Genomic DNA, 25,980 nt, shown 5'->3' with positions numbered 1-25,980 from the left:
TTTTTTTTTTTTTTTTTTTTTTTTCTGATATCGCTTCTTCGTTTGGGCTTTATTTGGCCCATTAATGAGATATACAAATGTTTTAGATGTTTATTAAATGTTTAGCCAAATTTCATCACTAGTGTTAATTTCAAGTTTAAGTAATGTTTAGACTTAAAAATATATTACTTTATTCAAAAATTAATAATTAGTTATATATTATTTGATCACAAATAATAATAATTCCGTGCATATCAAATACTAATATACAAATAAAAAGAGTCGCTCTTGCAAAATTAACATATTTTAATCGTATGATACAACAATAAAGTTCGGTTGCTTGTTAGTATTGGGGTTGATCAATTTTCAATAGTATACTAATGATGGACTATCAATAAATTGATCAAAGTAAAATTTAGCATAACATGCAGATACTATTAGTCAACAACAAAAATAAAAAAGAAACGCAACATTCATATTACACATATTACACATATATACATGCATATATACGATAATGTTCTAATTATCTAATAATATACGATATTAACGAGTATATGCTTATTCACATTAAAACCAAAAAAAAAAGAGTATAGTATATGCTTTTATATTCCCTTAGCCGTATTGATAGGCAAACCATCGTTATCATCATCATTTCCCTTCTTGTAATTGTCTTTCTTCTCTTGAAACGCCTTTCTCACCTTCTTCATCTTCGCCTCATCAGAATCACCGGAGACGTTTACTGCCGCCGCAGCTCCGTCGTAAGCCTTTTTCACTGTTTGGCTAGCAACACCTTGTCTTGTGAACTCCTCCGCCGTCGAAGGAGCTCTTCCTTCTTCCCTCCCTCCACTCGCACTTCCTCTCTACATATAAAGAATATATACACCTCCACAATATATAATCTATATGTATAGTAGTATAGTTAATTCATGCAAACGTAGGATCTGATCAGAATATACCTTAAGATAAAAAGAGTAAATACATGATTTTATATTAGGCTTGGAGATCGATTTTGGGTTCACACAATTTCTCAACATTATTTTCTTTAGAGAGAGAGAGGGCTCCTTTTACATTAAAATTAAAACTTTAGAAGAATATTAGATTTTAAACCATATAGATGAAGTTATCCTCATCAGTTATGACTTCTGATGTCTCATCAACGGAGTTATGATTATGATGCCACGTTTGTGTGATGTGCGTCGTATAGTCCGAATTAAATGACGTGTTTCCAAGTGTTAGTGACGCCATGGATTGTTAAATCCAACAGAGGAAGATTTTTCTTCTTTTTATCTTTACAAATATTTCATACATATAAGTTTTCGTGACAGAGTTGACAAAAATCATTGTAGTATTTCGAAAACGCACATTTGAATGTGGTTGAGTGATGTGATCTTGTCTTTCATGCATGGAAACTCTTAAATTTTATAGTGTTTATTTTTTTTCTTTTTTTTCTTGTTAAATATATGTTTGGTTTGGATACTTTTTTCATGTTAAATATACGTATATACTGAAAGAAAAAAATAAACATTTTTACATTGCTACAGCAAAGCAGTTCTTAAACAATTCTATGACGATTATTCTTTATATTGTATACGATAGATTCTTCTTATTAACAATTTGATGAGATAGTGCCAATTATTATATTAAAATTTTAGATGTGTTTAATTCTTACAATCGGTAGAGAGTGCACATAAAATAAGAGATCAATGATTAATGAGATGATTAAAAGCAAGATCGCAACAACAATAATTTGCGGTAGAATTGTGTAGATAGTCAATAAATTGTTCACAACGCCCTCCGCCTTTAAGCCTACATTGTTGATGGCACTCTGGTATGCTCTTACATCCCAACTTACAACGGGCTGGATCAGCGTAGTTAAGTACTTCTCCTATATAGTTCATAAACAAATTCACCAACAATTTTTTTTTTTAAGGGCCAATTTGTGATATTTTAAATTGTAAACATTAACACATTTGGTTTTTGCTTTGGTGATTTAGTCTAAACCAATAAAAGGGTTCTCAAATTTTGAAGATTATTTTAAGAACAAATTTTGTAAAAAAAATACAATATATGAACATGTGTTACCAGTAATCCGAGGAATGATGATGAGAGCAAACATCATCAGCCAAAGTAATCGGTGAGATGAAAACATTTGGGTTGTCGTTAGCTGATTTTTTTTTTCTGGAAGATTCAATATCTCTTTTCTTAGAATATATCTTTAAGTCTCACTAGAAAGCAAAGCCTATAAAAAATAAATTGAAAATTATTGTTAAAAATAAATATAGCATAAGAGGAACATATATCTAGGTATCTACTTTACTAAAAACAATATATTATAAATATCTATAATTGTTATACCTTTTGTCTTTGTAGTATATATTAATACTTAATGAAATGATTTGCGGTGTTCTTGTGTGTACATTTATATAGACTTACATGTATATATATGTATATATATATATATATGTATATATATATATATATGTATATTCATCTATGTATTCAAAATCATCCATTTTATTTAATGAGATGTTGACCAAAAAAATAATTTAATGAGATTTCCATAACACAAAATTATCTTTATATAGTTTATTTGGGTAGATTATAATTTTAGTCAAAAGGTTTAATTATTTTATATTTGTCATTAGAGAATAATTTTAGCCAAAAGCTTTATGTATTTGGATTCGAATACATATTCTTCCATATAATTTTAGTCAAAAGGTATTTCTAACAATTTAATGGGGTTACAGAATTAACAAATATTCTTTTGTTTAATTTTATTTGTTTAGATCATGATTTTAGTCAATTGTTTCATTAATTTATTTGATTGCCATTAATATTGTGTTTCATATTAAAAAACATCCGAATCTTTTTTAGGCAATAATTTTTTTTAATATTAAATAAAATAAAATCAAAAGAGCAAACTACTTTAAGAAAAAGACAAAAAACGAAAGATCTATCTACTACTTCTCAGAACGCACTTGATCATGAATCCAAGAAGGCCTCTAAGTGCCAAATAAGATTGAAGCTTACCATCTCATTTAAACACTTTGCGCAATAGCTTTAGCCACTTTATTTGTTGATGCTGCAACTGAATGATAATCCCATGAGACTAAAATATTAAGTTTGGCATGAATCTCTCTGAGGATAGCAAAATACCTTAGCTAATCCTTGAGATTATTAAAAGCATCCATAGCTGTAGCATGGTTCATTACAAGCTCCACCTTGTCAATATGTAAGTTGCATAAAGCTTCCAATGTCCATAAAAAACATGGCAAAACACTCTTCATATGGGAATCTACTCGTGTAAATGCTTCTCTAGCATGAAACATAACTTGTCTGTTTTCGTCCCTTGCAATCCATTCTCCACCAGTCATAGACGAGCTGTTAATCCATGACGAAGCAATATTACATTTAGCCACCCCCACTGCTGGTTTCTGCCACATTATCTTTGTCAATATGACTCTGCGTTGCCACGTCATCTCCAACGAAGCGTCGAGTTGAATCTCCTTCCATTAAGCTGAATCATTTAAAGATGTCAGTACCACATCTCGTACATCAGCTCTCTTACCCTGAAAAACAACATTGTTTCTGAATTTCCAAATGCCCACAATAACCATGGAATAGCGAGGCGTATCTCAGCATGTATATTATTATTTTGAATTAGTAGCATTAGGTGTTCCCAATTCTTTCCAACATCTGTAGAAGAGAAACCATTACTAGGTGCGGGAACGTTAGCCACCTCAAAGGCTTGACAATCCATAGGACAATAAAACAAAGTATGGAAAACAATTTCATCCCGGAGACCACATACTTAACAATTTCGGTCCACCAATACACCCCTCGAGGCAAGACGATCCGACACCACTAATGCACCAGATAGCATTCACCATAAGAAAGTTTTGATTTTTGGAACGATTACCTTAGCTTTCAAAGCATTTGTCACTGCCATGGTAGGAGGTTTCTCTTCAAAAGCCACTGATTGCATCATCACAAACCGATACTCACTTTTTACTGAATACGATCCCGACTTGGTGTGAGACCAGATAAAGCTTTACCAAGATCCATGGCTGTAGGCATAGCTAGAATTTGTTTTGCATCAGAAGGTGAGAATAGTCATTGACCTAGTTAACATTCCACCGACAGCTTCCATACACCATCAAATCTACAGCCCGCAAATTCACATCAAAGAATGTTTGCATTCTATATAGAGCTCTTGAACTGTCATCAAAGATCCATTTATCTATCCAAACACTCCTATCACGCTCATTTCCAACTGTCCACAATAGGTCTTTTACCAATACCACAATCCAGAATTGACTTCTTGATGAAATATCGACTTTTATAGAGCCGGGCCACAAGCGGCCCTGGGTTGTGAAGCATGCACCACACCTGTTTAGCTAACAAGGCTTGTTTAAAATTGCCTAAATATNCATACCGTCTTCTGATTTTGGTTGACACAGTTTTTTCCACGCGACCCAAGCTATTTTTCTTTTGCCTTCTCAATTACTCCACTAGAATTCTGTCATGGCACTTGTAATCTTTCTACAAAGGCTTTTGTTAATCTAAAACATAACATAACATACACGTAAAAGGTCATAGCAAAAGATTTCAGAAGGACTTCTTTTCCACCAAGTGATAAAGATTTTGCATACCATTTAGTTTAGTTTTAAATGATTGGCCCGTTTAGTTTTATGCACTTTGCAAATTTGCGTCAACCTTATTAACAAAACCGAAAAGAACTATTGAATCTTCCAGAAAAAAAAAACTAATACAAAGATATATCTCACTCCATCTTACACCTCTACCTAAAAAATCATCTACTATTTTACCCTCTCTCGTACTTCCTAAAGAGATGAAAAGTTATTTTCCCTTTGATCTAGGGTTTTCATGCGTTTTTTTTTTGTGTGTGTAAAATTCTGTGTTTTGGATATGTATTTGTTTGATCAGGCTTTACCTAACTAGAAAAACGTCGATTATCCAACCTTCAAGCTTGTCATTGTTGGTGATGGATGCAAAGGAAAAACAACTTTCGTCAAGAGGCATCTTACGGGAGAATTTGAGAAAAAGTATGAACGTAAGTGTTCATAGTGTTTTTCAAAAAAAAAAAAGTGTTCATAGTGTCTTTCATGCATGGAAACTCTCGAATTTTATAGTGTTTTTTTTATGTTTTTTGTTAAATGTTTGGTTTTGATACTTTCTTCAGGATTTTATATTGTATAGATTCTTGTTAATAATAATTTGATGAGATAATGTCAATTACTATATTATAATTTATATGTTTTTAATTCTTACAATCGATCGAGAGTACACATAAAATAAGAGGTCAATCATTCATGATCGGACTAGAGATGGGAGAATTAAAAGAAATATTGCAGCAACAATATTCTTCGAGGCCTGAATGTTTATAGCTAATATATCGTCGACAACGCCCTCCGCCTTTAAGCTCACATTTTTGATTGCACTCTGGTGTGCTTTTACATCCCAACTTACATCGGTCCAGATCAACGTAGTCAACTACTTGTCCTATATAGTTCATAAACAAATTCACCAAGAATTTTTTTTTAAGGGCCAACTTATAATATTTTAAGTTGTAAGCATTAACACATTTGGTTTTTGCTTTTGGTGATTTAGTCTCAACCAATAAAAGATTCTCAATTTTTGAAGATTATTTTAAGAACAAATTTTGTAAAAAAAAAACAAAAAGATATGTAAAAGAAATGTTTTACCAGTAATCATAGGAATGATGATGAGAAGAGAAAACACCATCAGCGAAAGTAGCCGGTGGGATGAAAACATTTTGGTATTAGCTATTTTTCTGTGGAAGATTTAATAGCTCTTTTCTTACAATATATCTAGTCTCACTAGACAGCAAAATCTATTAAAAAATAAATTCAAAATTATTGTTAAAAAATAAATTTAGTATACGAGGAACGTATATCTAGGTATCAATTTCACTAAAAACAATTATAAATATTTATAATCGATATACCTTTTGTCTTTGTAATATATTAATATTTAAAGAGAATGATTTGTGTGTACCTTTATATAGACTTACATGTATATATATATATATATCCATCTATGTATTCAAAATTTTCCATATTATTTAATGAGATTTTCATAACACAAAATATATTTATAGTTTATTTGGTTAGATAATAATTTTAGTCAACAGGTTTAGTTATTATCTATTTGCCATTAGATAATAATTTCAGTCAAAAGGTTTATTTCTTATTTATTTGCCATTTGAAAACTGTATTCTTCCATATATGTGTAATGAGATTACCTGATTTTCAATTTTTTTTTGTATTTTGTTTAACAATTTTTTTTTGTCTGATAGAATCAGATGAAAGGTCCAGTTTAAACAAAAGGAAAAAAACAAAAAAAGAACCAAACACCAAAAACACTTAAAGACGCCTCACCCTTCACTTGATCATGAAGCCAAGAATGTCTTACAAGTGAGAGATAAGAATGAAATCTACCATCTCTTTGCGTTGTATCCTCTGGTCGATTGAGGCTTTAGTGATCCTTGAGGTGCCTAAAGTGGAAATTGTCATGATAATTCTTGGGGTGAGGCGTCTTAACTGTTTTTGGTGTTTTGGGTTTTTTTTTGTTTTTGTTTTTGTTTAAAATGGACCTTTCATTTAATTCTATAGACGACAAAAAAAACATCAAAATACCATATGCTTTTTTCTTTATTTTTTTGAGAGAAGAAAAAAACACAAAAACTTAATTATTACTTAATCTATATATACATTTTTGAAGACATTTATAAAATAGATCCTCAAGTTGGCACTTATTTACAGTCATGCCATTAACATTAAATAATTAATTTAATAAATAAATTAACTCTACTTATATTTGATTTTTTATAGAAACTAATTGTTTTAAAAGGTAACAAACATAATTGTAAATGTATACAAATTTTATTTCCTTATTTTATAAGAAGGTGGGTGAAAAGGTATTGATCTTTAAAAATTTGAAAAAATGATTTGATAAATCTATATATACATTTTTGAAGACATTTATAAAATAAATCCTCAAGTTGGCACTTATTTACAGTCATGCCATTGACATTAAATAATTAATTTAATAAATAAATTAACTCTATTTATATTTGATTTTTTATAGAAACTAATTGTTTTAAAAGGTAACAAACATAATTGTAAATGTATACAAATTTTATTTCCTTATTTTATAAGAAGGTGGGTGAAAAGGTATTGATCTTTAAAAATTTGAAAAAATGATTTGATAAATCTATATATACATTTTTGAAGACATTTATAAAATAAATCCTCAAGTTGGCACTTATTTACAGTCATGCCATTGACATTAAATAATTAATTTAATAAATAAATTAACTCTATTTATATTTGATTTTTTATAGAAACTAATTGTTTTAAAAGGTAACAAACATAATTGTAAATGTATACAAATTTTATTTCCTTATTTTATAAGAAGGTGGGTGAAAAGGTATTGATCTTTAAAAATTTGAAAAAATGATTTGATAAAAAGTGATTTTTAGCCTTACATACTATATTTTATTTTCACGGGTTTCGTATGATGAGTTTTTGCGGATTAAAAATCTTTGAACATGTTGCGTGATCCGCGCGGGTTTGGACTATAGAACCAACACTAAAACTATTAGTTTATTTTATATACTATAGATTTATAGTCATAGTTTGGAAAATTAACTTATAAATTATTTTAGTATATATGAACTACAAAATATTACACATACTCCAACATATTCTTAATATTCCAAAAAAAAAAAAATTGTATACACATAAAAATATACACTAACATATACTATATAAGCATATACCTCTGTTTAATTATAGAAAATAAAACTAAGTGTTTTAAAATTTTATATTCTATCTAATAACAAATTTAATGTAATTTTATATTCTATCTAATAACAAATTTTATATTCTATCTAATAACAAATTTAATGAAAACTAAATATATTAAAAATATTATTTAAAATACATTAATTTATAATTTAGTCACGCGGTGTACCGCTGGTGAAAACCTAATTTTTATATTGAAGTTTTGTAAGGGTTTTAAAACTTGCTTACTTTTAGGAAGGCACCTTGTATGTGATCATCTAGAAAGGTGTCAATTTTTTCATCGGTTTACGTTTATCGCTAGAAATGTGTCACATTATGAAGATGACGAAGTTCTACTGTTAAACGAAGAGGAAAAGACTATTCATGAGTTAGGAAGAATCAATCGAACTGATCAAAAACCATTTTAAGAAGCATGATGAGCGTAATTTATATATATATATATATATATATATATATCTATATTACATACTAAGATGTAGAATTTTGTTACACTTATATAATCTAGTTGATACATCGTAATCATTGCAAACAACATCGATCATCTTCTTATTGTTCCTACATCATCGGTTTTGTCGATGTCATAACATCATCGGAACGCTTGTCCTCCTCAAAATCTCCAATCGGTAAACCGACCTTGTACCGGTATCCACGAGCACAATACCAGAAATAAACCAGATTAAACATACCCAAAACCGCAATCAGATAGTAGAAGTAATCCAATTTCCCCGCGTTGAGATTCTTGTTCAGCCAATCCGGACGATCATGCCCTCCGGAGAACTTATGAACGATAGTCACCAGAACACTACTAAGGTAGCTCGAACCAGCAAAGGATAAAAAGAAGAGAGAGTTAGCAATGCTTCTCATGTGCTCCGGGAACTGACTGTTGAAGAACTCTAATTGTCCGATGGCATTAAAAGCTTCGCATAGTCCCATCAGAATAAGCTGCGGAGAGAGCCAAAACACTGACATTGGAGTCATACCTGTTGGATCTCCAGCACTGATGGAGCGTCTGCGTCTCATGCGCTCCACGATACCCGCAACGATCATAGAAAAGATCGCGAAAACGATACCTGTCCCTATACGTTGGAGGAGTGTGATTCCGGATTTATGGCCGGTGATTCGCCTCATGAACGGGACAAAAACACGGTCGTAAAAGGGAAGAAAGACGCAGATTGTGAGAAGAGATATGACAGAGAGTGAACCAGCCGGAATCTCGAAATTAGGACCCAAGTGTCGATCCATTTTTAAAGCTTGAGAGACAGTGAAAGTGGCTTCTGTTGTCATGGCCGCGAGTGAGATTATTCCGGCCGACCAGACAGGAACGATTCGGATCAAACATTTCACTTCTTCCACTTCTTGGACGCTACATAACCGCCACTTGTCTGCCGGAGCTCCCTCTGGTGTTAGGTCGCCTTCTGATATCACGGCCGCTTTGTCAAGAAACCTAATTTGAAAACAAATCATGTAGTCAGTGTCGTCTCAAGTAACAAAGACGGCTCTTGAATTAAATAAGTGGAAAGAAAAAATACATATTATAAAGTACCTGAATTGGTTACTGCGGTGTAACTTGGATAACACGCTAGATTTGACGGATGGGTCGTAGTAGGTCACAGTGCCGTCATCTTCTGCCGGAACTTTCAGCTTTCGCTTCTTACGAGCTGCCACGACAACTTGAGCAATCCCAGAGAATATACTCCCTTCAGGTTTAACGTAGATATAACGTTTCATTCCGGCAAAAAACATAACCACCGCAAGAGCCATGAGTCCGGTAGGGATACTAAATCCGATAATCCAACTGAATTGGTCCTGGATATACACAACTACGGTCTTTGTAATTAGCAGTGCTATAGTAAAAGTCATGTAATACCAGTTGAAGAAACTGGCCACTCCTTTAACCCCTTCCTCAGTTCGTTGGTCAAACTGATCAACCCCAAAAGGGATGCTACAAGGTCGTATCCCTCCACTCCCTATGGAGAGGAAACAGAGACCCAATATCAAAACTCCGAACTGGAGCTTGTTCGGACCGGCGCAACTGAGTGGGTCCTTGCTGTTGCATGATGCTGGATGGAGTTGAGGAAGCGATGCTGTGAGTGTAATTGTTATTAGTCCCTGCATATTGTCATCAATGTTATTATAATTAGTCATCATTCATTTTGAAACCGACTCTTCGTTAGTATTGTGATTATATAATTTGAAGTTGAATTTGATACTTATTAGTTAATATTGACAAAGGCGAACAATACTGTGGGATAGACTGAAGTTGTGATTAAATGCAAACAGGTACAATTATCATAAAGTTTACAATAGAGTCTTTATTAGGTTTGACTTCATATGATTAAAAAGGTAAGGTAACTTTCATTAGCTGAACTGACAAAAGACGTGTAGTATCTAATATCTTCGCCACACACACAAACAACACATAAATTGAGTGATAAGCATCTCCAGCGGTACTATTTTGTTGGGTATCTAAATATTAAAGAAAAAAAAAATGAATAATTTGAAAAAGAATTAGATACGGGTTCTCCTTTGAGAACTTTTCAGAAACGTATCTACCACTTGACACTATGTAAATGGTTAAATTCTTATTTTTTAATTTTAATTTTAATTTAAATAAATAACTGATTTGTTATAATATAATTATATGTATAGATTATGATCCTCATACCATCTCTTAATGCTGGAGATGTTCTAATATAATAAGTTTCTAATTAGAGTTGTTATGTTTTATTTTTTGTTGGACGCAACTATTCGAACAGTAGACGCTAAAGCACTGACCCATGCTGGCACCACTAGGCCGCGAATAGTTGCATATTTGATGTATTTATGAGCCAATAAAGTTAGTATTACTACGTACGTAAGTGTGCATCTGTAGACACACATTAGATTAAAGTTCAATCAATTAAAGGGATAAATCTTATACGTACGAGTAGAGTGGCGAATGAGGCGAAAGCGATGGTCTTGAAGCGGCCGACGTAAGTGTCTGCGATGAACGCTCCGACGAGAGGAGTGAGATTAGTGAAACCATACCAAATGTTAATGACATTTGAAGCGTCGACTTGTTCTAAGTGGAACACTTTGGTTAGATAAACCATAAAGTTTGCCAACAACCCTATCGTTCCCAGTCTCTCCAGCGTCTCATTACCTGTTTCGACACATTTTCTTAGAACTTCTTATAAATAAAAAAAATCGTCCATATTTTTCATATTGAATGATGTTTTTACTTAATACAGCAATTATGAGAACTACTATCAAAAGTTTTTTTTTTTCTTGACCGCAATAAAAAGTTTTATAGTCATCCTTTATTTAAAGATTAATCAGAGGAAACCAATAATATTTTTAAGTCAAAAAAATGCAAAACAAAAAATTAGATAAAATATCACTTAAAACTTTTTTAAAGATGCAAATTTCTCCCGTTTCCGTTATAAAAGTAGCAGATGGACGAGTGTCAAACGAATTGGACGAAGGTTACAAGAATAGAAATATGATTTAAAAAATTAATGATGCTTCGTAAAAGAACAAGAGATATATATTTTTGATAGAATCCTTCTTTTCCTGATCGGGTTGAAAAGATTTAGGCAAAACGAGAATCATGAAAAGGTCAAGGGGTTGGTCAACTAAAACGTAAATTATGTTTATACGAATAAAATACCTAAAATGAACGATATGGCTCTCCATCCTCCAGGCTTTTTCTCAACCTTCTCGCCATCCAAAACAGTTCCCGGCGAACTTTTCTGATTGGACGGATCAACGACATCCAACTCCAACGGTGATGATTTGGAGAAACTACCGGACGGTTGTGGCAAAGAACCGTCTTCTTTTCTATCCTCCAAAACCATCTCTAAGATGTTACTACACTCGGAATATATATACTCACTTCGATTTTGGGGTGGATTTAATGTTGTGAAATCAATCAATGTAACCCCATGAAATGATTGATAATTGCAGAGAGTGGGCACAACATATATACACACACTTTCTCTCTGTACGTTAGAAGTTCTTTTGGGTGTAGTGAATTATTTGTGGAAGTAAGTATATATATAAGGAAGTGGTAGATATTATTAAAATATACCACATTGGTTGGGATTAGTTTCCTTTGAGTAGTATATATGTGATTCTGGCTATCCTTATCTCTTGAACTAGTTTTTGGGATTAGTTAGACCATATTTGTAATAGAATCCATTAGTGTATTAGATATTTTTGAAAAGTAATCAGAGAAATAAGCAGTTTTTGTTAAAAATTTGAAAATAGACACTTTTTAGCTTTTGTGGGATATATAATTTGTGAGAGAGCATAAGAGAAAAACAAATAGAAAGACCAATATATTCATGACCATGTGTCATAAATAGAGAGTTTTATTTGTGATCGCAATTTTAAAGGAAATGAGATATGAAATATGTCAAAAAAAAAAAAAAAAAGTGTGGGATCTAATTTTGAGGTATTTGATCAAAAATTTAATGTTTCATAGTCCATTTAAATTAAAAACATTATCTCCACTGACATCAAATAACTTATATTTTCAAATTTAGTACTATAAACTTTTAAAAATAGGGTTTAATTTTAAAATTAAACCTTAAACTCTAGATGCTAAAACTCTATCCCACAAAATTTTACATTGAGTGTAAAATAAAGAACTCAAACACAAAAAAATTCCGGCAAAAATATTTTTGACATATTTTCTTGCCAAAAAAATTCTCGCCAAAAAAAACTTCAGTAATATATTTACACTAACGAAAACAAAACAAATAGTAACGTAACAACAATACAAACTATATAAACTTAGATGATTTGTAAAGTACAAAAAATATATCACAAAATAAAATTACACTAATATATTTTCTATAACAAGTAATTGGAGAAAAAAAAACATAGCATAAAGTAGAGTTAAACCAATTATACGATTAAATTTACTCTACTTAATGTAACTCAGATTTTTAACATCAAATATATTTCAAAATGTATAGAATAATATCCCGCATCATCGCGCCGGTGTAACCTAGTGTTTTTAAATTTAAGAAACTAATTGGTCTGTTTTTTTTTTTTGTCTAATTGAGATAGTTCATGGATTGTCTTAAACCCCAACCGGCCAACCCGGATAACAAATTTGGTTCGCGGTTAAGTCCGATTTAAAACAGTCAACGTATTGTCCGTTGACTAAAACATCGTCCTCTTTGATGATTTTTTTTAACTAATCAAACCTCTCTAGGGTTCTTCTTGTACTATCGGTGTCTGTAACTGTAACATTGCCTTGCCGTGATGGAGTCGAACGGTGGAGATTCGTCGGAAATCGTCCGGGAACTGAAAGAGTTAAAGCTCAAGAAGGCCGAACTAGAGCAACGTATATTGACCCTCGAGGCAAAGCTCCAGGATACGGCGGCGGTTGAACGATGCGACGCCGTTTCTAATGGTTTTTGTTATCCAACGGCGCCGGAGCTTGAACACGGGTTGTCTCCGGATCAGATTTACCGCTATAGTCGCCAACTATTACTTCCTTCTTTTGCTGTTGAAGGTACTCAAATACAAACTCTTTTTCACGTTCTTGTTTCTGATTTGAATCATTCTGTGCTAAGTGATGATGGAGCTGAAAGATGAAAACTTTTGTATTGGGTTTCTTTTGTAATCCTTTGAATTGGTTTGATTACATGGGTGAAGTTTACTGATGTAATGAGAAATTTGATTGCTTTTGTTTAGTAACTACTCTGAACTCTTATAAAATGCATTTGTTTGAATTCTTGGATTGGTTATTGATTCTTCCGTTCTGTTCTATGTTTGTGTGTGTGTTTTGATTATAGGGCAGTCAAATCTTTTGAAGTCTTCGGTATTAGTTATTGGAGCTGGAGGACTGGGTTCACCTGCCTTATTGTATCTTGCAGCATGTGGTGTTGGTATGGTTACAAGACTCTTACCTCCAAATTTATTTACATATAGTCTCTGTATGTATTTCTTTTACTTGAAACTATTGGTTCTCCCTTTGATTATGATGTTCTGGTCATCTCTTCGATCGTGTTCATTTAGGTCGTTTGGGTATTATCGATCATGATGTTGTAGAGCTCAACAATATGCATAGGCAGGTACGACTTGGACAAAATCTGCTGTGGCAACTCTTTCTTTTTTCTTGGCTCTAAATCGAATACTGTATGTGGTTGGGGGCTGAACCAAAGATACTACTTTTGGCTGATTTAACTCTCTTTTGATTTGTTTATTATCCAGATTATACACACAGAAGCATTCATTGGTCATCCCAAAGTGAAATCTGCTGCTGCTGCTTGTCGCTCGTAAGTCAAACTCCCTGTAGAAATTTATGGACACCTCTTCTCTTTTAGTCTAATAAAAAGTTCCTTTGTCCTTTATTTTCAGAATAAATTCGACGATCCAAATTGATGAATATGTGGAAGCTCTTCGCACATCCAATGCTTTGGAAATCCTCAGCCAGTATCCTTAGATATGTTTTGTTAAAATGTCATCTTTCTGCATCTCTATTAGTGTCATCAAAGTAAAGCATTGAATGACTATTGTTCCCATTAACTGCTTAAATTAGATATGATATCATAGTAGATGCGACCGATAATCCTCCAAGCCGTTACATGATCAGCGATTGTTGTGTCCTGTTAGGGAAGGTGAGTCATCTTCTGAACTCTGTCTATACTAAAATTATGGTGATACCTGAGTACTTTAATTACAAACTACCATCCATAATGATGTCTATGTTTATTCGTTGTCAGTTATATAGATGCCGGTATTGACGTAACCTTTGTATTTTGTATACAGCCTTTGGTGTCAGGTGCTGCACTTGGGATGGACGGGCAGGTATGTGATATGACAATCAACATTATTGTGTTTCTCCTTATAGATGTTAAGCCATACATTAAACATTTACTGTTATTTAAATTTTTGTATTCAAGCTTACGGTCTATAATCACAACGGAGGCCCGTGCTACCGGTGTCTTTTTCCCACTCCTCCACCTTCCACAGCGTGCCAAAGATGTTCTGATAGTGGAGTTCTTGGAGTAGGTACGCTTTTTTTTCTTTTCTATTGCAAGCAAATCTCAACCAATTGCTTCATCTTTTGAATGATCTTTTCCACTTTATTTTTTCTCAGTTCCGGGTGTTATCGGTTGTTTACAAGCGTTAGAGACAATTAAACTCGCGAGCATGGTAGGCGACCCACTCACTGAACGGATGCTTCTTTTTGATGCATTATCAGCAAGGATCCGCATTGTAAAGCTTACTGATTCCCTTTCTGTTCATCATTACCCTTACTTGAGTTTCCATCTGTATAAACTGATAGAATACTGTTTGCTTAGGTCAAGATCAGAGGCAGGTCCTCCCAATGCACAGTTTGTGGAGACAATTCATCTTTTGATAAGCAAAAGTTCAAAGATTTTGACTATGAGGACTTCACCCAATTTCCTTTATTTGCGGTACTATTCTCCATTTTTTTTTTTCATTTTCTCGAATCCGATAGTTGTTTTCAGCAAGAGTCTTATTTAGAAAGTTTACCTGCATCGGTTTGAAACACAGGGCCCGTTGAACCTGCTTCCTGCAGAATCAAGAATTAGTAGCAAGGAGTTCAAAGAAATCCTTCAAAAGAAGGAACGCCATATACTTCTCGATGTTCGACCTTCTCATCACTATAAGATTGTCTCTCTCCCGGAATCACTCAACATCCCTCTTGCAAACTTAGATGCTCGGTTAAACGAGCTTACTTCAGCTCTTAAAGAAAAGGAAGATGGTCATGTTAAAACTGGATCTTGCACAAATCCTAGTGTCTACGTTGTTTGCAGACGCGGGAATGATTCACAGAGAGCTGTTCAGTATCTTCGTGATTCGGGTTTCAGTTCAGCTAAGGATATAATTGGAGGACTGGAAGCTTGGGCAGCCGATGTCAACCCCAACTTTCCCACTTATTAGAGTGAAGCTTTATGAACCAACTTGATAAAATCCATAGCTCAAAATGTCTGAAGTAGAAGCATGTATTGTTTAGTTATGTCATGTAACGATACTTTATCAAATCCCATGTTGAAAGATGTTATGATACCTTGTACCATTGTATGATTCTATTATGTGAAACAAAGAGTGACTGATTCAATTATGTGAAACAACAAGTGAGTGATTCAATCTTCATAGATGATAAATCAATGTATGACATGGATGGTGAAGACGGGAACAAGATAAGTTCTTTATTGACGAAACAGAGAGAGTTAAGAACTGTGAAAAAAATGAATCATTTGAAGCAAAGCAAAAGATTCATACATAGTTGCCTTGTGTAAAGGAATAGTCTAAAGCTTTCTCGGATGGAAAGGTAAGGGAAGGGGATAAAAGAGTTGGACTAGAGCTACTTCTTCTGGTTCTCGTTGTTGTTCTCTTCGGCTGCTTCTGCCTCTTGCTCGTTAAACCTACGCTTGAACTTGGCAATCTGACCAATGCTTTGAGCCATTTGACGCTTAGCTCCAAAGTGATAGACTTTGCCAACATGGTGGATTCTTGTCATCATCACGTGCATCAATCTACCGCTCTGTGTTACATAAGAGATCCATTGCATCTGTGGGTGCAATCCTTTCTTCATTGTCCAGCAAACTCTACAAACCAAACAAACAAAAACAACCATTCCTTCTTCAGTTATCCTTAGATCCACCAAGCCTCCAAAGCAATCAATGAATCTCTAAATGAGAAAAGCAAATATATGAACATTGTTGAGGCTTATCAAAAAGATTCATAAACCAAGCAATGTCCATATGTTACAGAAATGTCCCATATAACAAACTTTGTATCACTACCATGATCTTAAATTCCAAAAATTGGCTTAACGAGGATCTGATTTCTTTACCCTATAAGCGACACACACAAATAGAAGTTGAATTCATATACAAATATGTACAGTGGTAAAGTACTAATTTCTAATTGGCATTTTATCGAACACGTTCCAGGCGTTTCCTTACTCAATAAAACAGGATGCACAGCCTCGACGGCTGTAAACCCAACAAAACCCAGAAAAAAGAACTAGCTTCTTTTGTCATTGAGATGAGTGGTTAAGTTAAAATTAAACGAGCCACAGAGAAAGAGAAAACAACTTCTAGAAAACATCTAAAGAATGAATTAAAGCAAAAGTTGAACCCAGATCAGTGAAATGAAGACGACAGACAAATGTGTATAAATATATATAGAGAGAGAGAGACAGAGGGACAGACAGAGAGGTGAAGAAGCGGTTACGCGAGTAAAGCTACAAGCTTGAGAGTTATGGAGTTGTTTGAAGTCTCGCAGAGCTCCGGTGATGGCAGAGGAAAGTGTCGATCTGATTAAAGCCAAAAAAAAAAACAAAGGGTTACGGAACCTTCTTCTTCGTCTAGAGGGTTTGAAGGACGAAGTTTTATCAAATTTTAGATTATTTAGTTGTAAATATCCAATTTGGCTGTTTGTTGCTTCTTCTCTTTGTGTTATCTGTTTATGTATGAGTAAACTGATATGTATGTTGAAACGAAGGCATCATATAATCATGACGAGTCACGACCAAAGCCAATAAGAAAAAAAGAACAGAGTAATTAAAACATCACTAACCAACAAAACCGTAAATGTCAAACACAATTTATGCAAATTACTTAGGAAAAGAGTTTTGTTTTTGCTTTAGTTAAAAAGCCCCACAATTAGATACAAGCCTCTTCGTCTTTCACTGAAGGACAATGCACTCTTATGAAGCCATTATTCATCGAACTCTGCTCTTCTTCTTCTTCTTCAGCTACTTCATGACTACTTAAACCGATTGCCTCAAAGATCATAGTGTTTACTTCTTTGAATCTCTCTTCTGATAAAGAAACTTCAGCTAGTAACCTCCATGCTTTCTCTTCTGATGCTTCTTCGTAGTCTTCTTTCCTCTTCAACACCATGTGTCCACTCATCTCCCAAACCGCTGGATTCACTTGCGTATCCAATAACTTCGAGCAGATTTCCCCTAGAGCTTGTTTCTCTGCGTAGCACTGCAAATCAAACAATCTTTAAAACAGCTCTTCTTTAGACAGTCAATATCGAGTACTTTTTTTTAATAATGTTTTTGAAGATTTAACCTGAGGGAGAAGGAAGATCTGTCTTCCAGAATCAGAGATGAGAATGTTGAAAGGAATGTTGTTGTTCTGAAGACAAACGGATGCATCTGATACAGTGTCAGAGAGATCTTTAATGGAGTTTCCCCCTTCAAAGAGAAGACCTCTCACAGGGTAATTCAAGAGTTTTGAGATTTTGACGCCATCATTGGTGCTAGTGATCTTCAAGGAAGAAGCTTTCTCGATCGGGAATTGCATTGTCAGATAGTAAGCCTGTTCCAAGAAAAAAATCTCCATAAATGTTATAAGTCTTTAAGGTTGAGCCATTAAATGGTTGGTTATAAAGCAATTGCGATATGATCTGATATGATTCGGTTTACCTGAAAGTGAAGATGGTTGATAGTAGCAAATGCGCCTAAACTGTTGTATCCAAGTCGGAAATACGGATTAGCGGCTTCAGTAGCCATTTGAAGAGCAAGCAGAAGGCTTTTGTGATCAATCCTCTGAGGCAAGCAATCAAGAACACGAGGAATCAGCAATACATGTCCATACTCAATCGGACTCACCTGTTTTACAAGAATTTCGAGTTCAATGGTTAGACAATTCACATTAGCAAAAAAGAAACGACTTCTAAAAGCAACAATTCCTTACATTGATTGCAACAACGCTTGGAGAATCTGCTTCTAGAGGTATACATGGGAAAGATTGGATTCTGCTATCATCACTGCTAGCTTCAAACTGGAAAAGCAACTCTTCTTGACCAACTTTAGTGAAATTGAATTTGTTTCCATCAAATGGTTGAAGAACTTTATCAACACGGAACTCGCTTGGTCTCTTCTTGAGATGACGACCTTCGTTTAGTTGCGCAATGAAACCATACTTCCCCGGTATAACCTATTATTACCAATTTTAACAGCAACCCATCAAATGTCAACAATGTCAAACAGACACTTGATTCTTCAGCTCAAAGTAAACATCGACAATGTGAAATTGACACTTAATGCTATAACTCAAGTAAACATCAAACAGAATTGGTTCTAAAAGTAAATCAAAGAGACAATAATTAATTACCTTGGTTTCGCAGGCAGTGACATCATAGCGAAAAAGCCCTCTTTGGAAACGATCTTCCCACTAGAAAAACATAAAGCATTAGATACATTACTCAAACAATAAACGAATTGGTTAGCAAAACTGAGAGCTTTTTACCATGTAACTAAAACCATTACCTCTCCAAGAACAAGGGACTCGAGGAACTTCACCGGAGCTTCTGACTTCTCTCCGATGGATTTATTAAGATTCTTGCAGGTATACAAAGGAAGTGTTGCCCCTGAAAACAAACAAAACTCAGTGCTTTTGTTTTCCAAACAAAAAGAAGCATTGTTCCAGCTCAAAAAAAATGTACCATCGATACAACACTTGCTCAAGCAGTTCCGACCACATCCACCTTCCTCCACAGTCTCATCTTTCTGATAATTCGACACAACCGTTGGAACTCTTTTGATCTTCAACAACATTCTCACAAATTTTCGAATCTCGTTCGTAACAGATTTATACAGGATTTAAGAACTATAAAAAAACCTAATTAGATAAAGTTAAAGAGGGTTAGGGTTAGTGATGAATGTAAGAAACCGCCTCCGGCAAGGAAGAGGAGATCGGAAGGACTGCCGCCTTCAGACGGCAGAGCTCCACGTCCTCCGTGAGGCAAAGGATTAGTAACGATTAAAAAACCCTGTCGTTGGACATGAAAGCTCAAAGGCCGTGACTTTATCCCGTGTATAGCCGTGATTACCGATGATCAATTACCCCGGAGATTCGCCGGAGAATGAAATCAAGAAAAAAAAAAAGGAAAGATTTTTCGATGTGGGTTTCGATCACTCTTTTAGATTTATATAAGATGGTAGATGAGTTAAACAGAAAAGACTGCTAGATTCATGTGTTTGATGTGTGTGTGTGTGTGAGAGAGAGAGAGAGAGAGAGAGATTTGGACGTGTGGGTTTTGTTGCCGAGTAGGAAGATGATGTATGTGTTAGTAAAAGTGTCAACGGGTTTTTACGTTTTAGATCTCTCTATCGCAATCTCTCTCTCATCTTTGAGGTTTTTTATTTTGACCCGATTTGTCACTTTTTTGACCCGTTGGGTTGCTATCCATCGGGAGTTGGTCCAGATAAGCCAACCTATATTTTATAGTACCAAATTTAAAAGTACATTATACCAAAATAACCATATAAAAGTTATAAACGAAGAAAGCACAAAAATAAGTTTTTTGTTTTGTTAATATGCTGCTCCAAGATAAATTTCATTTTTTGGTAAGTTTGTTGTGCAAAAAGTTACTAAATTCATGTTTTCAAAAAACTGAGAATTTTGAAAGAATAATGTATTTATCACTATTCCATTAAATTTTACTTATTATAATTAAAATTCTAGAATACAAAATTCTACTCATGATTTAAAGAAAACCCTACTTGAAAAAGCAGATGAATGGATCAAAAAAACAATTCTTCTATCTTTATTCTTTATTTTTTTTCAAAAAAATTTGTAATATATTTATTCTGATGTTCCATTCAGTGTTCTTGCATTATACCAATTGGAACCTATGTTTGCTAATAGATTTGGGGACCAGTGCTATGAGGAAAGAGATTTTATTTTATGTATCATACGTTTAAAAAACATTGTTCACGAAATTATTATGGAGTGTATTTTATACACTCTTATAAAACCTTAATAAAACAGCAGTAGTATTGGAACGAGGATGTTCCACTTTATTCGTAGACATTAGAAATAGAAAAAATAATCTCCTTTATATACCCCTCAAAACATTATGGGAACCCAAAATTACACACACAAATACTTTAATTAATTATTAAGTAAATAATTAATTGGACCGACCTTTCTTTAATCAGCGTCCATGTAAATAAATCATCCGTATAATTTTACTTTTAAAATCTTTTTTTTTTGTTTTTTTTTTTACGTTTTGGCGTGAGTGAATGATTGATTCATCACGCGTAGTTACAGAGACCGTAGACGCAGTACTCGCCGTTATCGCAACGATGGTTACACTCACCGCAATGGCGTTTATCGTAAGCTACGTAAACGCACTGACCGCGACAGCACGTTTGTCCGAACTTGCATTTGGTCTTACACGCACCGCAGTTTTTGTCGTCGGTTGATAAATCCATACACTTGTTGTTGCAACAAGCCATTGTAGCGTTTGCTCCGGTGCTGTAATAGCTGCTGCTGCAGATTTCATTGTCCTTGTGGCAATGATCAGCTGCGTTTGGGTTACGAGGTTTTGGTCCTTGACCCTGGTCGACTTTCTCTGCCAAGAACCGACTCGGTCTGATCTTAACCGCTCCTGGCGGTGTAAGATCCTTGAAAGGGTCTTCGAGAGCAAATGTCGCGGTCGTGGTGGTAGTAGTTTTGGTGGTGATGATGGCGATTGTGACTGCGGTTGTCAATGCAATTGTCACGAGTAGCTTCATGAAGTGGGCCATTTCTCTTGATCTATGAGTGTTTGTGAGTTATTGCGAGAGAGATTGTTCTGATCTTCTATCCTTTGTCTCCTCTTTTTTCTTCTTCCTCTTTTATATATCGTTTATGTGAATGTAGAGAAAGAGGAAGAGATTTGGGGAGAGAGAGAGATTGAGTTGTGAAGAATTGAGAAGAGGGTGGACTTACAGTTTATAGTTGTGATCGAGACGAGTTGACGCGTGAAATGTGGTCAAAAAGGTTAAGTAAGGTTTCAAGCGATCGATCTTTTCTTGGGGAGAGGCGTTTTTTTCCTTATCATTTCAGTAATAAATTATTTCTACGCGCATGTACATGCACATGCTTATTTGCTTACGTTGGGGTGTGTATACGCGTATATAACATAGAATTAAAAAAAAAACTATGTGTATTCTACGTAATTAAAACATTAATTCATAACCAAAAAAAATCAAAACATATTAGTTTAGACACCCCCTCTTACTAATTATAATCCAGTAATGTAGCATTTTGTTATACAAGTTACTTGTGGTGTGAACATTCAAATTCATTCTCGGTTTACTGACGCTAATTTTTCATATATAATTTACTTTGTTGATCAGAATGTGTTAACATTTTTAAAGAGTTCGATTATGTATTTTTACGAGAGTTCTTATTATATAATGTAATCAAGTTAATTAGTGAAAAAAGAACTGCAAATTCTAATGTCAACATACAAAAAGAGAAACAGATGGGTAAAAATACAAATTGCGATTGCGTGACAAACCATGACTGAATGAATCAATCGCCTAGCCCTCATGGGCCGGTCCGAGACGATTCAGGCGAGATGCAAGGAGAAGCAAAGGCGTGCATTTTTTATATTACAGTTTTGTTTGTTTATTATTTAAAAACAAAATTTACTTGTTGATTTCATTTGTCGTGGAAACCACGAACCACTAATTTATATTTCCAAATGAAGGAACTTGAAGCGATACATCCACTAATAGACACTTGCTTTAACTTGAATTCTAACATTCGACCCTCGCATACGCCCAATCAACCACGCTTATATGATTTAATAAAATGAGAGGCCATTCTTACATTGATATTTGTAACGATATAATATTCAAACGATTATGTAAGTTAGAAACTAGTACTTTTAATTAATTATAGAAACAAGAGCAAGTCAGTACCAACCTTGTGTTCATATCAGTCGACAGCAAGTAGTAAATTTGATGGGTAACCGCATCGTTTTAATGTGTAACAAAGTACAAATTTGTAAGAATCTCTTCTATTTTAGAAGAATCTCTAAAGCATAGAGGGATCTCTCTCACTCTTTCTTGTAATATCAAAGTCTAAAATTGACCCGATGAATTATTTTTTAATTATTAGAAGAAATGATCCTTTCATATGATGAGCTGATTTTTAGTAGGAAGTCTATGATTTCTAATATACAAACATATGCATATTGGAATACGATTCATGATGTCTCGGTACGATGATGACCATATAAACTAATACAACTTGGCTTGTTAAGTGTATGCCTTTGCATAGGTACATCTGTACATGTAATCAAGATTTAGTTTCTGAAACATTAGTTAGCTTTATTAATGCACTGAACTTTGAATATCTCCATATAGTGGCTTATACTAATATAAATATGCAAACCGGCCATCGGTAAACCAGTCTATGAATCGTATGTACATCGAACGATGGAAGGAAAATGTTGACCAAACCGGTCAAAGACGTCCATAAGGCACAAATATTAGATTCGTTGTTTGTTTGTTTGTTTATAGTTCAAGAAAGGTAGCTAGCTATGAGAGAGGTCAACTCTCTACTCCAATTTGTTAAACAATGTACAAACTTTACGTTACAAAAGTCAAACACCATTCTCTTGTTGCCTATTGGTCATCTTCAGACCTAAACACGTACGATATATAATCTATTGTTTCTCTACGATATCTTTCTGTTGCATTAAGTATTACGCCACGCGCAAACTCCTTTTTACATTAATAATTTTGATATCTATTGATTTATTTATTTAATAGTACACACTAATTCATCATTCTATTTCCGAATTAACTCGTGTAAACAATGTGCCCATATAAGTTGTTCAAAGTTCAAACTAGAGATTTGGTTATTCTCTTTTTCTTGCTTTGTAAATTTCCAAGAGATTTCACTAGTTTAATATTAATTGGGTTTAGTATATAATTAACAAAAGAGGTATTTTTCTAGAATACACCACTTCATAAGTTTAAAATCTCCAAAATCTATAATAAGTGACCAAAACGTTAGTGTCCCATTGGTTTAAGACTCATGTTAATAGTTCTAGCTTGTCACATGTTTGATGTTTTGTTCTAGCTAGTATCTAACTGATACCTTCTTCTACCCTCATCAACAGTTGCTTTCAAGCCATTAAGACTCGAACGTAGGAGGAACCGATCGAGGAAGCAGGTATTATACTATTATTACTCTACATATAATCATCAATCATAGAAGGTTTTATAGTATATGAGAGCAAAATCACAAGTTGGTTCCAAATAAGCAGAGTCGAATGAACAAATCCTACACACTCTTAGAATAGGGATTTTCAATGTCGCAACATGTTAAGAACAAGAGGTGTTAAATTAACACAACAAAAAAATCACTCAAGGTTTGGGTGGTTTCAATATACAGAAATTAAGATCATGGGGGTAAATATATAAAGTTTTATTACTATGAGGACGAATAGGCGAAACAAATAAAAGGGTTATAAACCCTTGTTCCGCTGCTCGTCTCTCGGGCACAATGCACGTCGTTTTCTTCATTCACAAACGGCACCCAACTCGTCGAAATACGACGACGTTTTTATCGACCAGAGATCTCTCTGTTTAATTGAAGTCAATCACGAATTTGAAACATCCAATTCCCAAATATACACAGACCCTAGCCTTGGCTCTTCCCCCGAATCGCCATTGCTTTTGAAGAAGAATCGCGCACAATGGATCTAGAGATCGTTGGTCGTCACGCTCTTTTTTTCGACGACGATTCGATGGCAACGTTTGTCAACTCACCGACGGCGCTCGTTGACTGGAACAGCCTCTTTATTGACCGCTACGATGTTCGTCACCTCCTCTCTTCTCTTCCTCCTCCACGTATCAAGCGCCGTCGTTCGGTTCCAGATGATCCTGACTTGGAATCGGAGCTCGATCACGAGCGTTACCTTGATTTACCGGCGGAATCTCCATCTCCGTCGGATGATGAAGAAGGTAAGGATGAGGAACTTAGTATAAAATCTGGATTTATCTTTATTTTATTGAGTTGGATGGGAAACTCGAACTAGCTATGTTAGAGGCATAAAAAGTTCTAGAGGATTGATGACAAAAAATTTAAGGTCCAATCTTAGATTTGTTTGCCTTATTTCGAGATTTGTTATTGAAACATTCAGTTGAGTATGTACATGTGTGTGGGTATATAAGCTAAAATGGAGAATGGCTATCTAGTTTTACAGTGAGGTACATATTTTTGTGCGAGTTGGATTGTGTATTTCTGAAGCTAAATCCCATGAGAATCTTGTATATCATGTTAGAGAGGTATTTGGAAACCATTTTGTATGCTTATCTCTGTACTCCATGGTCGTTACTAAGTACATTGACGTATTAATTTCTTAGACTTCAATGCTTGCTTGGTCTCCTTAACTATGGGCATCTTAGTTTGATGCGTGTGGATCAAAGTCTTATGTTGCAAATATATGTTTTCTGTTTCTTCTGTTTATCAAGATCAAATTGTTGCACGGAGTTAAGGTATTTAGGGAGTACTTTTTCTTCCAGAGTATTTTAATTTTTTTAGGTTCCTTTCTTTTCTTTACTCTCTAATTATTATCCAGAAAATTTATCGTATTTATCTCACTTCGTACCCCAGATATGAATGATGATTCAGCAAATGCAAATGCCGATGGTTATCGTGCTGTCCCCTTTTCATATGGAAGCTCCAGTGATTTCAATGACCAGAAAAATGCTGATACGGAATCTGGATTTCACCCGCCTTTCCCCTTGCCTGATTATTTACTTCAAAACCTGGTAAGTTACTGCTTTATCAGATTGTTCCCCTTAGAAATATGCCGGTTTTTCTCACTCATTTGGTTCTTAACTGATATTGGCCCACGTAAACATCTGAAAGGTGCATATGTTATTCTAAGGACTACCATGTCTAAGTTTCAGATGCTCGGGGAAGAGATGGAGTTGTCTAAGGTTGTCATTCACATGCACCTTGTTTCCTTTCGCTGCCGTGACAAAGGGCAGTGCAGGTGGGATTAAGATGATAGAAATTCATGACTTACCAAGAACCTATAAACTGAGTGCACATCAGATGATGCATATCTATACAGTTCTGATATTTGCAATTTATGGTTCTCGATACTTATGTGAGATTTTAATATGCATATACCTGTGAGTTGCCAAAGGTTGATTCATCATTTTTCACATTAGTAATTGTTTTTCTTGTACATTTTTCTTTCCCTTTTTTCAGCCTCCAACTGAGAAATTACATCAGATCATCACCAAAACTTCAAGCTTTGTAAGCAAGCATGGTGGGCAATCTGAAATCGTCTTGAGAGTCAAACAAGGAGGCAACCCAACATTTGGGTTCTTAATGCCAGACCACCATCTTCATCCTTA

At 34.4% G+C, this 25,980-nt stretch overlaps 7 protein-coding genes across 7 annotated transcripts in view; 2 read left to right on the top strand and 5 right to left on the bottom strand.

Annotated features, from left to right (window-relative positions):
* On the bottom strand, positions 420-1,073 carry LOC104761538. Its single transcript, XM_010484634.2, has 2 exons — positions 939-1,073; positions 420-842 (listed from the first exon to the last, which is right to left on the bottom strand). The coding sequence occupies exons 1-2, from the start codon at positions 1,014-1,016 to the stop codon at positions 585-587; spliced, it is 336 nt and encodes a 111-aa protein (XP_010482936.1). The 5' UTR covers positions 1,017-1,073; the 3' UTR covers positions 420-584.
* LOC104761535 (protein NRT1/ PTR FAMILY 2.13-like) lies at positions 8,345-11,823 on the bottom strand. Its single transcript, XM_010484633.2, has 4 exons — positions 11,482-11,823; positions 10,757-10,974; positions 9,376-9,941; positions 8,345-9,276 (listed from the first exon to the last, which is right to left on the bottom strand). The coding sequence occupies exons 1-4, from the start codon at positions 11,666-11,668 to the stop codon at positions 8,388-8,390; spliced, it is 1,860 nt and encodes a 619-aa protein (XP_010482935.1). The 5' UTR covers positions 11,669-11,823; the 3' UTR covers positions 8,345-8,387.
* On the top strand, positions 12,984-15,921 carry LOC104761534 (adenylyltransferase and sulfurtransferase MOCS3). Its single transcript, XM_010484632.2, has 11 exons — positions 12,984-13,338; positions 13,622-13,714; positions 13,845-13,900; positions 14,040-14,104; positions 14,187-14,261; positions 14,368-14,446; positions 14,598-14,636; positions 14,732-14,840; positions 14,929-15,047; positions 15,134-15,250; positions 15,351-15,921. The coding sequence occupies exons 1-11, from the start codon at positions 13,086-13,088 to the stop codon at positions 15,738-15,740; spliced, it is 1,395 nt and encodes a 464-aa protein (XP_010482934.1). The 5' UTR covers positions 12,984-13,085; the 3' UTR covers positions 15,741-15,921.
* Positions 15,987-17,169, bottom strand: LOC104761533. The gene is made up of 2 exons (XM_010484631.2): positions 17,040-17,169; positions 15,987-16,408 (listed from the first exon to the last, which is right to left on the bottom strand). The coding sequence occupies exon 2, from the start codon at positions 16,393-16,395 to the stop codon at positions 16,165-16,167; it is 231 nt and encodes a 76-aa protein (XP_010482933.1). The 5' UTR covers positions 16,396-16,408; positions 17,040-17,169; the 3' UTR covers positions 15,987-16,164.
* On the bottom strand, positions 17,363-19,928 carry LOC104761532 (GDP-L-galactose phosphorylase 2-like). The gene is made up of 7 exons (XM_010484630.2): positions 19,266-19,928; positions 19,090-19,190; positions 18,935-18,994; positions 18,515-18,757; positions 18,244-18,429; positions 17,888-18,136; positions 17,363-17,800 (listed from the first exon to the last, which is right to left on the bottom strand). The coding sequence occupies exons 1-7, from the start codon at positions 19,375-19,377 to the stop codon at positions 17,471-17,473; spliced, it is 1,281 nt and encodes a 426-aa protein (XP_010482932.1). The 5' UTR covers positions 19,378-19,928; the 3' UTR covers positions 17,363-17,470.
* LOC104761531 (stigma-specific STIG1-like protein 2) lies at positions 20,551-21,492 on the bottom strand. Its single transcript, XM_010484629.1, has one exon. It carries the CDS (start codon positions 21,352-21,354, stop codon positions 20,860-20,862), a length of 495 nt encoding a protein of 164 aa, XP_010482931.1. The 5' UTR covers positions 21,355-21,492; the 3' UTR covers positions 20,551-20,859.
* The window catches only part of LOC104763468 (splicing factor, suppressor of white-apricot homolog), a 4,527-nt gene continuing 2,756 nt past the window's right edge, over positions 24,210-25,980 (top strand). Inside the window, exons 1-3 of the mRNA XM_010486834.2 lie at positions 24,210-24,573; positions 25,226-25,383; positions 25,832-25,973. Coding sequence (XP_010485136.1) covers positions 24,306-24,573; positions 25,226-25,383; positions 25,832-25,973 — 568 coding nt within the window. The 5' untranslated portion in view covers positions 24,210-24,305. The remainder of the gene's footprint in view (positions 24,574-25,225; positions 25,384-25,831; positions 25,974-25,980) is intronic.

Source organism: Camelina sativa, chromosome 18, assembly GCF_000633955.1.
Source record: "Camelina sativa cultivar DH55 chromosome 18, Cs, whole genome shotgun sequence".
NCBI lineage: Eukaryota > Viridiplantae > Streptophyta > Magnoliopsida > Brassicales > Brassicaceae > Camelina > Camelina sativa.
Note: the sequence above shows the minus strand (reverse complement) of the source record. Positions and strands in the feature narration are given on the sequence as shown.

Coding starts and splice junctions, on each gene's coding strand:
- LOC104761538 (XM_010484634.2), bottom strand. CDS start 1,016: ATGTTGAGAAATTGTGTGAACCCAAAATCGATCTCCAAGCCTAATATA. Junction 843..938: donor TTTACTCTTTTTATCTTAAG/GTATATTCTGAT, acceptor CTTTATATGTAG/AGAGGAAGTGCGAGTGGAGG.
- LOC104761535 (XM_010484633.2), bottom strand. CDS start 11,668: ATGGTTTTGGAGGATAGAAAAGAAGACGGTTCTTTGCCACAACCGTCC. Junction 9,942..10,756: donor CCTCATTCGCCACTCTACTC/GTACGTATAAGA, acceptor GACAATATGCAG/GGACTAATAACAATTACACT. Junction 9,277..9,375: donor CACCGCAGTAACCAATTCAG/GTACTTTATAAT, acceptor TTTTCAAATTAG/GTTTCTTGACAAAGCGGCCG.
- LOC104761534 (XM_010484632.2), top strand. CDS start 13,086: ATGGAGTCGAACGGTGGAGATTCGTCGGAAATCGTCCGGGAACTGAAA. Junction 14,262..14,367: donor GCTTTGGAAATCCTCAGCCA/GTATCCTTAGAT, acceptor TGCTTAAATTAG/ATATGATATCATAGTAGATG. Junction 14,637..14,731: donor CACTTGGGATGGACGGGCAG/GTATGTGATATG, acceptor TTTGTATTCAAG/CTTACGGTCTATAATCACAA.
- LOC104761533 (XM_010484631.2), bottom strand. CDS start 16,395: ATGAAGAAAGGATTGCACCCACAGATGCAATGGATCTCTTATGTAACA.
- LOC104761532 (XM_010484630.2), bottom strand. CDS start 19,377: ATGTTGTTGAAGATCAAAAGAGTTCCAACGGTTGTGTCGAATTATCAG. Junction 18,995..19,089: donor AGTCCCTTGTTCTTGGAGAG/GTAATGGTTTTA, acceptor ATGTTTTTCTAG/TGGGAAGATCGTTTCCAAAG. Junction 17,801..17,887: donor AGATCTTCCTTCTCCCTCAG/GTTAAATCTTCA, acceptor TTTGATTTGCAG/TGCTACGCAGAGAAACAAGC.
- LOC104761531 (XM_010484629.1), bottom strand. CDS start 21,354: ATGGCCCACTTCATGAAGCTACTCGTGACAATTGCATTGACAACCGCA.